Here is a 15,046-nt window from a genome sequence, read left to right on the forward strand (position 1 = left end):
GGCCTGTCCTGAGGCACAGCCAGGAGAGCCAGGCCTGTCCTGAGGCACAGCCAGGAGGACCAGGCCTGTTCTGGGGACATCAGCACAGCCAGGAGGGCCAGGCCTGTCCTGAGGCACAGCCAGGAGAGCCAGGCCTGTCCTGAGGGCATCAGGCACAGGCAGGAGGGCCAGGCCTGTCCTGAGGCACAGCCAGGAGGACCAGGCCTGTCCTGAGGGCATCAGGCACAGCCACGAGGGCCAGGCCTGTCCTGAGGGCATCAGGCACAGCCAGGAGGGCCAGGCCTGTTCTGGGGACATCAGCACAGCCAGGAGGGCCAGGCCTGTCCTGAGGCACAGCCAGGAGAGCCAGGCCTGTCCTGAGGGCATCAGACACAGCCAGGAGGGCCAGGCCTGTCCTGAGGGCATCAGGCACAGGCAGGAGGGCCAGGCCTGTCCTGAGGCACAGCCAGGAGAGCCAGGCCTGTCCTGAGGGCATCAGGGACAGCCAGGAGGGCCAGGCTTGTCCTGAGGATATCAGGCACAGCCAGGAGGGCCAGGCCTGTCCTGAGGCACAGCCAGGAGGGCCAGGCCTGTCCTGAGGCACAGGCAGGAGGGCCAGGCCTGTCCTGAGGGCATCAGGCACAGCCAGGAGGGCCAGGCCTGTCCTGAGGCACAGCCAGGAGGGCCAGGCCTGTCCTGAGGCACAGGCAGGAGGGCCAGGCCTGTCCTGAGGGCATCAGGCACAGCCAGGAGGGCCAGGCCTGTCCTGAGGCACAGGCAGGAGGGCCAGGCCTGTCCTGAGGGCATCAGGCACAGCCAGGAGGGCCAGGCCTGTCCTGAGGCACAGCCAGGAGGGCCAGGCCTGTCCTGAGGCACAGGCAGGAGGGCCAGGCCTGTCCTGAGGGCATCAGGCACAGCCAGGAGGGCCAGGCCTGTCCTGAAGGCATCAGGCACAGGCAGGAGGGCCAGGCCTGTCCTGAGGGCATCAGGTGTGAGGGTTTCCAGGATGAGGTGAGACATTAATCTGACTCTATATATTTTAGAAGGTTGATTTATTATATTATGATGTTATGTTATATGATATGAGAATGATATATTAAAACTATACTAAAGAAAGAGAAAGACATCAGAAGGCTAGCAAAGAATGAATAATAAAAAACCATGACTGACTAGAGTCTTGACACAGCTGGCTGTGATTGGTCATTAATTAAAAACAATTCACATGGCACCAATCAAAGATGCACTTGTTGATAAGCAACCTCCAGACCACATTCCAAGCAATCAGACAATTATTGTTTGCATTTCTTTTCTGAGGCTTCTCAGCGTCTCAGGAGAAAATCCTGGTGAAGGGATGTTTCATAAAATATAACCGTGACAACAGAGGTGGCTGGGCACTGGAACAGGCTCCCCAGGGAAGTGGCCACCACAGCGAGTCTGACAGAGTTGAAGTGTTTGGGCAATGCTCTCAGACACGTGGTGTGACTCTTGTGGTGTCCTGTGCAGGGCCAGTGATTGAACTTTGATGATCCTTGTGGGTCCCTCCCACCCCAGCATGTTGTATTCTATGATCAGGCTTTAGGCACAGTGCAAGATTAACAAGACTGATCAGGCTAAGTGTAGCTGTGGTAAGGAGAGAAAGGTAAAGCCATAAAAGATGGCCAGCACAGTACATTGCTCCATGAATACTAAACCAGTGGCAATCCTGTTTTTCAGTCTCCTTTTGTGCTTTTTAAGACAAAAAGTGATTTCTTTTACTTCCTGTTGATAACATTAAATTGGCAACGCAGTGATTGATGTGTGGGTTATTATCTGTGCCTGGCAATGAGATGGACACACTTGGCAGAGAACTGGATGGGGCCATAAGTGACCCTTGCCATGTGTTACCTCCAAGTAACACAGGTGGAGAGTGGTTCCTGCAGTTCAAAGCAGCAGCACACCATGCATAGTTTAACAGTACACTCTAACAGTTTCACAGCTCATGAAGATACATGCAAAATTAATCCCTGCAGAACAAAACAATTTAAAAAGTACATAATGAAGCAATTAGCTAAAAGAGGAAGAAAATTAATGACAATTTAATTTGTGAAGAATCTTTACATGTATTAGGTTTTCAATAAGAGTGTTCTATGAAGGCACAATTAATGTAAAATGAGGCCTGTGAGGCAATTAATGATGACTTCAAAAGTTAGATTTAAGGGATAATTTACATATTAAAACTGAAGAGCAGCTCTAGTTATGTTCAAGTCTTTTATTTTTCTTTAAAAAAGCCTTTTAGATTGTGAGGGGGTGTTTTTGTCGGTTACTTAGAGTTTCACATTAATCTATCAGCTTGGTTATGAAAAAAGGCTGTTCTTCCATACAAATAAATAAGTTTACCGGTCATGAAAGTATGACCGGATTGTGTGATGATCAGACATATTTAGTAAAGGTTATCTGAATTCAGTGGAGATATTACCTAAATAAATATTAACATATTCCATCCAGTGGGTATAGTTTCTAGCTCTGCAGAGGCAGATACCCAACAAATGTGCACAACAATCCAAAAACTTCCAGGGTGTGATAGAAAAGCCACTGATAGCAACTAGAAATATGAACCTTGATTTCAGTGATCTTTGTGTCTGACACTCTCTCTGTCCTTTCTGCAGTCACCTGTCCAGATACCAAAATAAAAATGCAGATTCAAAATGATTATGGTATTAAATGCAAATAGCTTATTCATACTTGTCTGTAGAACATCAGGCTCATTACTTTTATCAGTAAACAATTAATGGTAATGACAAAGGATGACAAGATTTGCAAGTAGTTTTTACAATAAATTGTTCCCAAAAATATATTTCAAAGGTACTGGTAACTAATTAGCTTGTATCCACAGTAGTAATTAATTTACACTGACTGTTTTTTTAACTTTGGGGCATCTTTAATGAGTACTTCTAATTTTGTAGTTTGCAACCTTCACAGAAGCTAGAAATTACTTCAGCTTTTTGAGAAATCACTTAATTATGAAGAGGTTTTTGTTTGCAGTCCAAATGAGGTGATGGTATCAAACAAGGTCACATCAGCTCTTGGAGGAACTGCACGCTCTGTGTAAATTTAATGAATGCAGTGCATGCTAATCAACTGCTCCATGACTTGTAGGTTTTTGGTTTTGTTATTAGATTAAGGTTCTAGAACATAAAAAGAACACTCAGTAATTAAAGAGATAAAAAGAAACTTCTAATGAAGAAGTGTTATATCATTTTATAATGAAGTATATATTAAATATTTGAGAAAGGGATCAACTTCAGAGTTGCAATTGTTTGGATTAAATATGCAAATTCAAATACATTTAAATGAAATTGGAGAGGATTTACTAAATAATGTAGTGCAAGATGTTTTCCAGATGTGAATGGAATTTGCTTAAAACACCTTGTTAGCAGATGGATGTGGGTATTTGTAAGGAGTGTGAGTGACACGTGGCTCTGCAGTGCTGTGGGATGCCTGGTGGGAGCGAGTGAGGGCTGACAGGGGTTTCAGGACTTCACGAGTTGCTCTGAGCAGCCACTCGGTGTGCTCCTGCCCCTGTAGCTGCCTCCCCTGTGCCAGCCATCCCCCTGCACTGCCCCGTGCTCAGCTCCTGTCCCCCTCCAGCACAGGTGTGCCACCACCTGTGTCCTCTCCGTGGTTCTAAGTTGCTCTCCTGACTCTCCCAGTGTGGAGCCCCTGTTTTCTGTTGCTCTGACGTGCTGCTGGAACCTTGGTAAACAGAAATACTCCCAGATTTAGGGCCACAGCTATAACGATGTGCCAATAAACATTCAGTACTTACCAGCACCAAGTGCTCAGAGTGCACAGATTGTCCACAAGGCACAACACCTGAAGATGCAAAAGAGAGTTTTCCCCTCCCTCTCCCCTCCCCTCCAATAGATTCTCTGTACTCATTTCATGTCCCTGTCATCTCTCCTTTGATTGCTTAGTTTAGATCATGGGCTATGCTGATTTTAGTCTTTCAGCTCTCTAAGTGTTCACCTTGGCACTGCTACTGTCCCTTTGGACCTAGAATTTTTTTATGTAATTTTGCTACCTAGCAATGAAGAAACAAGGAAAGTTTTCAAGAAGAGAAATCTCTCTAAGCCCTTCTTGGGGCTGTACCAAATATATGAACCTCCTCAGGAAATTCAAGAATAAAGAGCCCTTTCTCAGGCTGCCTTGGAAGGGAACATTGAAAATGCACTGAAGTGGGCTCAGAGCTCTTTGGAAGGGAAACTCCAAGCTGCTGTGTTCTTTTCCTGAAAGACTGTTTTTGCAATGTAAGCCAGCAGGACCAGAACCTCAGGAAGTTCCTCCAGAGTAAAGCAAACGTTTTGCCTCCCTGAGACTCCAGCAATCATGGAAAGTACTCCCAAAGATACATTGACCACATTGATCACATTTCAAAACTTTCTGAGGCAAAGTCTGAGGCCTGCTGGTACATTGCAATTGATGCCTTGACAGCATGGCATGTGAATTGCTATTTATTGTGTCACAGTGATGAAAGCATATGTTATTTTTTACAACTGCGTATGTCTATTTCAGGATTTGGCAGGAAACTGAGATTTTTGCTGGTAATTTCCACTGCTTGCCTATCATAGGTAAATTATCTTCGTGGGCAATAGGTAAAGTTGCTGAATTTCCTTTTAACCATGGTTTAGGAAATTAATCAAGTGTTTTCCTTGCAATGTGTACAAGTAGGTTAGTCATTAAGTATTACTGATTGCAGCCACAGTATGCTCAGAAATAGAACATTTTACTTCAAACCATTCCATGTGGTTTGAAAAAGGTTTTGAAGCCTTTCAAACCACATGGTTTTCTTATCTTTAGACTTCTTGCTAAAGCCATGGGTGATAATTTAAAAAAGCTCTACTGATTTTTAACTTTTGCATGTGTTTATAGCCATCAAATAAAATAGCAGTACAGGAAAACTAGTACGGTGCTATTCAGTGTGGATAAAGCCTGAATAAAGATTGCTAATGACAGCAAAAACCAGCTGCAAAATCCACAGGGGCAGTGTGTGAAGCTGCGAGGAACTAACCCCTCAGTTGCTATTTCTTCTTGTCTACAGGAATTTTACTGGATGAAGACAGGCCACTCCAAAAGGCTTCTCAGCTTCCCTCTGAGTAGAGTCTTTGAGAAAATGTATTTCTTAGTATTAAAATGTTAATTTTGAAAAAACCATCAACATTGTAGCTGACTGAAAGGTATTTGGTTAGAGTAATTAATTAGTCTTTTCTGTGCACTTGTGATGTGAGGTTTATGCCACCTCAAGGTTTTCTCTTGAAAAACCATCCAGCTATCCACAATAGCTCCAAGACAATGGTTAGAGCACCAGGGATTAATGTAAATGAGTGAAAGAGATGGGCGGAGGTAGGAGTGGTCAGATTCAAGTGGACATTGGGGCTAGAAGGGAAAGAAACTGCAAGAAATTCCATTGTTTAAAATATAATCAGGGAAGAATTTAAAAGAAAACCTGATGGTTTTTGTAGCAATTAATTATGTTTATTGTTTAGTATTCATACATGCAGTTCAGTGTAGTGTTTAGTGTATGAATAGCAAAGCCCTTCATTCCTTGGCTGGAGATTTTATATATTTTAGGCAGCTGGGGATCCTCACTTCCATGAGATTCCACGAGAGCATAATTTCATTTGGAAATCCTGCTTTAATGCCTGCTACCTGCATTTCTATTGTGGTTTGGTTTTTTTTAACAACTCACCGCTCCCTAAATACAATGGAACATTTGGATAAAAAAGAGATTTCTTGCTGGACTGTAATCCCACTGGCAAAGAACAGTGGGAGGGAGAAGGGACATTGCCTTGTCCCAGATGTGACCAGCTGAGCATGTCAGGATTGTACCTTCTGCCTTTTTAAAGCATTGCCTCTGCTTCCACTCAGCAAGGTTTCATGGCCTGTAACTAAGGTCATGCTCCTTGTTGAGTGCTCTAGCTAATTTTTGTGCATTTTAGGAAATTTTTGTCTGGAAATAATATGATTTTGAAATTGTTCAATGAAACTTAGCAGTTCTGTTTTGATAGCTAATTAATTGATTGAAATTAATTACTCTTTGAAAATAGAACAAAGACTGACAGTGTCTGGGAGAAAGGAGTGGCCACTGGAATTGATTAGTTGGTGTTTATTCAGGTGGTGGGTAATTTTTATTTGCAAACTTTGTTAAGGACTTGATTGTCTCAGGTTGTTTTTTGAAGACATCTCACTTCATTATTAAGTCAAATCATAGTTTCCTGATAACTGAATCAATGCTGAAATTATACACGACACTGCTCTTCCAAATTTTAGTTCCTAGAAATATGCTTGGAAATTCAGCTTAGTGTCGACTGTGAACTTTTTGGCTCAAGTTGTTGTCAAGACAGCATTGTGACCTAGCTCTGACCATCCCACAAAAGATTTGGTGTTCCCTTGCTGGCCTTGGCTCAAGGCCATCACTGCTTGGAATGAGCAGAGGCAGGACAGGGTCCACAGTGCATGTGGATTGTGAATTGCCCTGTCCTGGGCTAAGTTATGACCATCTCTACATCTTCCTTGTCTTTTATGATACTAATTTAGGCAGTGTACAGTGAGTAACTCTGAAACAATTTATAGCTGGATGTCCATGCTGTACTGAGAAATTACTTGGATTGAAAGCAGGCGTTGTGTGAGCACAGCCTGGTGGTACTTCACATTTAATCTCTATTAGGAGGTGTAGCTGGACCATTTATAATTAAATGTTTTCAAACTATTATTTTTGTTAGATTGGTAAACTGGATTGCCCACTTAATATGATATTTAGAAAGACAGGACACCAATTTTGTTTCCAGATTATTTATTTTTGTGCCAGATCAGTTGCATATTTATTTTTAAATATTGATGATCATCTCAGTTTTGCCCTGATTTTGATAATGGTTATGTTTATTTACTCTAATGGTCTTCCAGGTTGGTGACACAGAGATGTGCTGAAGTCTTTTCATCTCCCTTTTTGACTGTACAGCAGGTTCATGGGTTAGCTCCCTTTCCACAGAGCTCTGAAAACCTGGGCTCTATCTCTTCTCCCAGCATATGCTGAATGCAATTAGGCACCAGTTCAGAAAGAAGCTTTGTAAACATTCTGAATTCATGCCACATTTTCTGGTCTCAGGAGCTGCCAAATGCCTAAATTCAAGCCAGATGTCTAAATACATAAAATGCATGACTGAACAAAGTGCCTCCTTAGCAGAGCATGTGCCTGTAGGGTGGACAGATCTGAGGGGCCTGAGATCAGCTCCAGAACAGAATGTTTTTCCAGCCCACATCCCTGGCCACCAGGAGGGAGACCAGAATATGACCCCCTGGATGAGGGTACAAGAAAGAAGCACCCTTGCTCCTCTCATGTTTTGCTCTCTCAGTATCTGAGGTACCAAGCCTCAGGAGTTTCTGCTGGCAGTTACCATAAGGCAAACTCTGTCACTTCTCAGTGAGTACACCTGCCTCTGGGACACCCAGGGACTTGTTCAGCAGAATCAAACGGTTTGGGTACATCTGGTCTTTCACCTGAGCAGCATCCACTCAACCATGATGAATGGGCTGCCTTGATCTTGTTAGGAAGCTTACATGATACAAGATAGACAGAAAAAGGGCTGCTATGTAAAATAACTCATGTATTTCACTGATTCTTAAGTTTGCCAAAGTGGTTTTCTCTTTTGTTGAAAGCAGAAAGAGTAAATCAGAAATGAAAGCAGTAATTATGATTAATATTGTGTACTTTAGCTCAGTTGTGGGAGTGGGCAAAATTGAAATCTAATTGAGCAGGTAGAGTAACCTACATAAAGAAGCTATAATAAGAGTAGTTTCTAATCAAATTGTTCACACAGCATTTTCATTAGGCACTCTCGGTCTTCATCTCTCCTCAAAAGGAACAGATCTGGTCCTTTCTCAACCATGGTCAAAGTAAAGCATAAGGTGCATTTATATTCCTCATCTTCATGGGACTTGAGACTTCAGTGGCCTTAAAAAGCTGGTTGGCTTAGTTTCCCTACAATGACAACCTGCCTGGTTTATGATTCTGAGTAGTGCATGTATGGTCTGGTATGGACTGTGCAGAACCTCAGAGAAAAGTCTTGCAAGACTTAAAACTTGAACCAGGTGTTGTTATTACTTTGAATTCCCTAGAAATAATTTTATTAATAATCCTGAAAACAACTGAATGGATGCAGGCAGAGTGTGATGAGAGGCGACTGATACTGTAGAAACTCTGTAGTAGGGTGAAGTAACAGTAATAATTTATGATATGGCAAAGTAATAACCCTCCCCTCACAACCCCTTTGTGTAGTCCAAGAAGTCTTGAGCGGTTGTTCTCCTGACTAACAATGAAGTAAAAAATTGCAGCGTGTTTGCTGGAGGGCAGCAGTGCTGCAGGGAGCTGCCACTAGCAGGATGTCCTTTGCTTTCTCCCTGATAGGTGTGGCAGTGTGGAGGAAGCGTTGAGGTTCTGCCTTGCTCCAGGATTGCCCACATCGAGCGAGCACACAAACCGTACACGGAGGATCTGACTGCTCACGTCCGCAGGAACGCGCTCAGGGTGGCTGAGTGTCGGGTTCGGCTGTCTGTCTCTGCCCCGACACGGGTAGTGTGGTTCTTGGGTGGCACGCGTTTTAAAGGATGAGTCTGGACTCTTCAGCTTTTCGGTCTTCAGGTTGTTTATTATTTCTTATCTACAAAATTTTCTGTCTGCCCAACAGAGGTCTGATCTGCAAGCAGTCACAGGCACTCTCTGACCACCCACGGGGCGGTCATGTCTTTTTATACTAATATCTACGTACATAATATTTACCTTTATTTCCCAATGCTTTTCACCCATGTTGGCAAGTGCACCTTCACCATAAACCAATCCCCAAATGCCAACATCACCACAGGAGATGGAGGACAAGAAGAAGGAAGAAGAAGGACAAGACACGCCCTGATCCCTCCATCTTGTCTCCATAACCCCCCTGTACCTAAAAACCTTAAAATCTATATTTCACCTTCTAAATGTGTCCCTTTTACACCTTTTACTCTAAAGTGATTCTCTTGTCCTCAAACTCTCGTTATTTCTGTGGATGGATCAAAATCAAGCCACCAGACACTCTTGGCAACATTCCAGGATTTTCGAGACCCCCAAGGGTTCTCCTGGCATCTCTGGACATTGGGAACGATGTGCTGAGATCCCACAGCTGAGGTCTGGATGGATGAGTTTAAGAGCCAAGTCTATATGGCCTGGAACATACCCCAGGAGGTGAGTCATAAAGATCTGAGCTTTAGCTTTAGATCCTTTTCCTTTTGGTTACTTGGCACAGTCATATTTTCTGGAAAAATCCCCTTGCCCAGGATTCTTCTCCTGGGAAGCTTGGAGAAAAAGGAAAACAATAATGATCTCATTTGCTTCTCCTGTGTTTTGCTCCTTTGGAATGTGTTTGGAGATTCTTTATCCAACTGGCGATTGTTTCATTGGTTTCATGTGAATTATTTTGACTTATTGGCCACTCAGGGCCAAGCTGTGTTGAGGCTCTGGAGGGAGTCAGGAGTTTTCATTATTACTTTTTTAGCCTTCTGTAAGTATCCTTTCTGTATTCTTTAGTTTAGTGTAGCATTCTTTAATATAATATAGTATCATAAAATAATAAATTAGCCTTCTGAGAACATGGAGTCAGATTCATCATTCCTTCCTTCATCTGGGCACCCCACAAATACAGTAGTTACTACATTGAATTTTGATTTTTTTCTGGTATGTATTTATGTCTCACATACAGGCATAAGGTATATGCTCATACATACACAATTGCATATAAATATGTATATGTAGTCGTGTCTTATTCTAGAATTTTTTTTGTCTTTAGGTCCCTTAAAAATTAATTTCTTGTTTAGTTTATTCTCTTCACTGATGACTCTTCATGGATATTTTAAACTAGTAGCTGCAGAAATACAGGGGGGAAAAAACCATCAAATCTACATTTCACATCTTAATTTGAATTTTAGTCTCCTATTTACCATCACAGAGAGCTGTAATTCCATCAGATTTGTGAGGAGAGATCTGCCAGGGGGTGTTGACATCTATTGATGCAAGCGTGGGGTGTCTGATAAGTACTGCACATCAGAGTGAGGGTGGCTTGGTGGGTGTCATGACATGTTGCAGATTCTTGCAGCAACTCCCCACTGGACTGTCCTGATTTCTTTTCCATGGATGAGTACTGCTTGGTCCATTGAATTGAAGAGATGCTATCAGATGGCCAGCGTCAGAGTTGAGTTTGATTTTAGCTGTTCCTCATTTCTGTAGTCAGTGGTGTTTAATCTGTGAGCAGCTATGAGCTGAAGGGCTCGGAGCTAGGGGACTGCACTTACTCAGAATCTGGGTGATTGTTTCCACCTAGAGGCTGGGAAGCATGGTTCTGTTGAATTTGGAGTTTAACTTAGTACAGCTCTCATCATTATAGCAAAAGCAAAGTCTGGACTTAAATTAAAGGGCAGATTACTTTCTCTTTAATAAAATATCTCTAATTTGACAACAGTTCCGAGAAACTGGTTTTGCTGCAATTTCTGTGTCAATAAATAAAATGCAGTACTTCTCCTTTAGTTTAATTAGAAGAAAATGTTAGAAACAAAAAATCAGCTAAATACACGAAAACTGATGTTGGTTCAGCTGCTCTCAGTAGCTTCTTGCATCTCCTGTGATTAAAACTAGATAATTTTGGCAAAGTGGGGAAGTCATTGTCCTATTTTAGGTTGCAGCATTAGCCACATGATTTGCTATGACCATGAACAAAAATCCTCTATAACCTGATATAGGAAAGGACTTTTCTGAAAGTTCCATGTTCATGGAATCCAAACTGTCCTCTACATGTCCCTGTTTTAAGTAGTTGCACAGAAGTCCATACAGGAATAAAGACATTTCTGCACAGGATAGGGTTACTTATTTTAGGTCAAAGCAATCCCAAATGAATTTTATTTGTGAATAGCCTGGTAGATTTACATTTCAGTTTCTATTTCATATTGTTAATTATTTTCTTGAAGACTGGTTCATCTTCATTGATTAATCCAAGTTTTAGTTTTTTGACTCGCAAACAGAACATTAACGCAAAACTTAGAAATTCCTTTTGCTAACAAGGATGTACAGCACTATACACTGATTTGCATCATATTCATTCAGAGGTGATGGTGCTGTTGCTTAATCTTGTGCAGATTTGAGATCTGAATGCAATTAGAGATCAAATTCATAAAGAATGCAAAGGTAAATTGCAGCTGGGCAATTACAGGAGCAATTCTCTATCTAGAAGCTAATGAATACTGGTAATGGACTGTGTAGGTAATAGAAATGTATTTAGTTCCAATAGTCAGGACTTTCCATGAAATATGTTATTCCAAAGTGTTAAACACGGGACCTGATTTTTTCCATGGAAGAATTCCTACATCTCTGAGAAGTCAGATGTTTCCAAAGGTTTTAGTCTTTGGGCACTAATAATAATAATAATAATAATAATAATAATAATAATAATAATAATAATAATAATAATAATAATAATAATCCAGAGGAGTGAGGTGCATGTTGCAGTGTGCTGTGACTGCCCTCTTGGGATCTCTGTGGGCTTCTCTCTGAAGTACTGAGGGCTTCAAATGGAGACCTCCACTGCCATGGTGACTTCTGCATCACTGACACTTGGATAAATAGATTCAGAATAGCACTTGAAACCCAGAGGAAAGATTCTTCAAGTCTCAGAATCAGGAACTGTGCTTTGCATGTGTTCTGCCTGTGCTTCTGGTTTTGTTTGCTGGGTTTTTTTCCCCATCATATTCTCAGCTTTGGGGAACGCACTCTCTTATTGGTGCTGATAAAGCCAGTGTGCTACATGTGAGCTATATTTCTTCTCCAGCAGCATGAAAGGATGTGATTACTGAGGCCCTTAATGCTCTTTCTTATACTGTGAGCTGTGAGGGAGCAGGCACTGGTGCCTTCAGGGTTGCATGAGAAAGGATTTGAGAGGCAGTGGACCAATGTAGCACTTGATCCCAGGAAGCCTGGTTAATGCTTGAAGAGGAATGCTTGTGTGCTGGCACCCTCCTTTTCCTTCACACAAGCGTCAGGCACACTGGCAAGTGCAGCCACAGTGGTGCATGAGTGGGATTTGTTCACAACACCCATTGATTGTCTTTCAGCACACTACTGCCTCTTTATTTAGTCATTTGCTGCAAAATTCAGGAAAAAATTGCCACTTTAGGAGTGGCTCCATATAAAGTTTGACGGATTATATAGGGCTTGATAAAGGGAATCGCCATTTTTAAAATAGTTATGTCTAATTTGTGAATGCCAGATCACTGTTTCCTACTTTTTAGCATTCTTTGCCAATGTAGAAGTCAGTTTTACTTTAGTTAGAAAATGCCTCTATAATAAAATATACTTGTTCCATATTAGCATTAATTCGGTGCTTTGGGATGCAGTGGTTGTTTCAGCAGCTCAGAAATATAGATACTTACACAGATTCCTTTTTTCTTGTGTAACTAAGAAAATTCAGTGCTTTCAGTGGTTTTTTTTAATCTTGTCAAAATCTTTGGGGTTTTCATGGCCCAGTAAAGGCTGTTGTTTAAGGAGATAGATTATAAGATTTCCCTATGAAAATGTATTTATCCTGTGTTTTGCTCTGAGGGAGAATTCATTGAGCACAGCAAAATGTCTCATTTTACTTCCTGTCAAGAGCAGCCACAGATTTGCACTTAGATCCATCTCTAAAAATTTCTGCTGTGTGATTTTGATGTGATAAATTACTGATTTTTATATACAGGGCCTTTATGAAAGTCATGCTTTGTGATCTGCTCTTATGAAAAGTAGAAACTAGGTTAGCCAGAAGTGCAAAACAGAATAAAAATTATGGGAGAGAATATTCCGCAATTGCTTTTAACAAAAATAACAACTTCTCTCTTTACATTACAAAAGAACTTTAATAAGTGCTATTTCAGAGAGGTGAGCAGTCAAGCAGTAATCCAGACTTCAGAAATGGCCAGAAAGTGTCATACACTATTGATTAGGCCACAGTGGGACACCAGCAATGCCCATGTTTCTAGGGCAACTTGCTACTTCCTGCTAATTCCTTTTGGATTTGGAAAGTGCCAGGAAATTAGAGAACATCAGTTATATTCATTGGAGACTGGATCTAAAGCCCAGTGGAGTCAACAGGAGTAGTGCCATTCACCAGAGCACACTGTGGGAGAGACCCGGCCATGGTGAACTGTATCATATTTAACTGGGGCACTTCTGGGGTATGTGTGGGTAACAGACCCACTCCACAGCAAAAATGTGTTTATTGTCATAGTCAAAATGGTGTTTGTCTCTTGGAGATGGTGCTCTGCAGGGCCAAGGGCTGGGCTTGATGATCCTGATGGGTCCCTGCCAACTCCGTTTGTTCTGTGATTCTGCAGTGAGGGAGGTTCTGGGTGTGCGGTTTACACAGAAGTGTATCACTGATGTCTCTCCGGCTTTTTCTGCCCTTTGTTTCCTCTGCAGGACTCTGGAGTTGATATTGGTGATATTTCAGAGAGGAAGGCCCTAAGGAGGAAGCTCCAGTGCAAGACCTTTAGGTGGTATCTTGTCAGTGTGTATCCAGAAATGAGAATGTACTCAGATACCATCGCCTATGGGGTGGTAAGGATCCTGTTTACATTTCCCTTTGTACAAACATGGGGGAAAAAGGTGTAATAGTGGAAGTAATTAATGAAGACAATGCCTGACTCAAGTAAAAGAATCAGATCAATTTAGAGTCATAAGTTAAATAATATGGTTAGTTGACAGAGACAGCTGCTCTGCTGTCATTTGTGCTGAGATGTCCTGAACATTACCTTCCTCCCTGGTTGTTTGTTGTTTGTTTGTTTGCTTCATGGCTTGCCTTCCACACAGAAATACTCAAGGTGTGATTTTGCAGACACATTGGAGCTGGCAGGTTTGTGGCAGCAGGGGAATTCACAAAATAGACTCGGTATTTCAACTGCAACCTTGTTAAGATTGTAGCCAGATCTTAATTTAGAATCATGGAGTCATTTAGGATGGAAAGACCTTTAATATTATCAAATCCAACTGTTAAGGGCTGATGCTTTCTCTTACTAGATTTAGCCATTCAAGGGAAATGCTGATCCACCCCAGAACAGGTATCACAATCCAAGACGAACATTCCAAGTTGACCAAATCTCACATACCTAACCCATGTAGAGAGCACCGCTAGAGAGGTTCCAGAATCACGTTGCATCCAGCAGAAAGGGCAGCTAAATCCATGCATTGTGGGCTCATCATTCCTTGTGGGACAGTAGTGCCCTTGTCTGTGTTGCAATCAAGCTTGAGTTGCATGGTGCTAATTAGGGCAGAAGCAATTCTTGCCCCTCAGACACTGACAGGGCCCCAAACAGAGAGAGCAGGTGTGCATGGCATGGAAGATGAGCAGAGTAAATTAAAACAGGCCCATAATAAGGGAGTAGACCAAGGATGTAGGTCTACAACGTGAAAATGACCTTTTCACATTCTCTTCCACTGTCATTTTCACAAAAATTGATTCCTTTGAATTAGTTTTTTTTCTTTTTGTAAGACAATCCTAATTAGAAAATGTGAGAGCAGATGATGCAAGTGAAAGGTTTGTCTTCAGAAAACTGAGCTGTGCAGTGGGCCAGTCTGGCTCTGGAAGGGCCCTGAGGGTGCCGCAGAGCAGCTGCCGTGTTTCGGCAAATGAAGGGATGCTACGTCTTGTGAAGTTCCATGGCCCCTGTGATAATAGCTTAAAATAACCATGCTGGCTTTTCATACAGGCACACAAGAAAAGCACTTCCAGCAAAGGTTTAGGTCATTGCTAAATGAATGACTTAATGGTTACCTCCCAAATTAGTTCAGAACAATGCCAAAATCCCACCTGTGTGCGAGGAGCCTCTGCCACACGCCATGGAATTGCCCTCAGTGATGCTGTGATCCAATAAAGTGGGGAATATCCTGAGGAAGAAGGAGGCATAGCAGCTAAGTAGTGCATGGTTCTGCTTGTAGGTGGCTCTGGACAAAAAATCTTTTCAGGTGGAAGTGATACAATAT

General features: G+C 42.2%; 1 protein-coding gene across 1 annotated transcript in view; it reads left to right on the top strand.

Annotated features, from left to right (window-relative positions):
• Positions 1–15,046, top strand: part of LOC136569556 (polypeptide N-acetylgalactosaminyltransferase 18-like) — a 104,150-nt gene that overhangs the window by 19,678 nt on the left and 69,426 nt on the right. The window contains exons 8-10 of the mRNA XM_066569938.1: positions 8,420–8,549; positions 9,171–9,232; positions 13,487–13,624. Coding sequence (XP_066426035.1) covers positions 8,420–8,549; positions 9,171–9,232; positions 13,487–13,624 — 330 coding nt within the window. The remainder of the gene's footprint in view (positions 1–8,419; positions 8,550–9,170; positions 9,233–13,486; positions 13,625–15,046) is intronic.

This window comes from Molothrus aeneus, unplaced genomic scaffold (genome assembly GCF_037042795.1).
Source record: "Molothrus aeneus isolate 106 unplaced genomic scaffold, BPBGC_Maene_1.0 scaffold_112, whole genome shotgun sequence".
NCBI classification, from domain to species: domain Eukaryota; kingdom Metazoa; phylum Chordata; class Aves; order Passeriformes; family Icteridae; genus Molothrus; species Molothrus aeneus.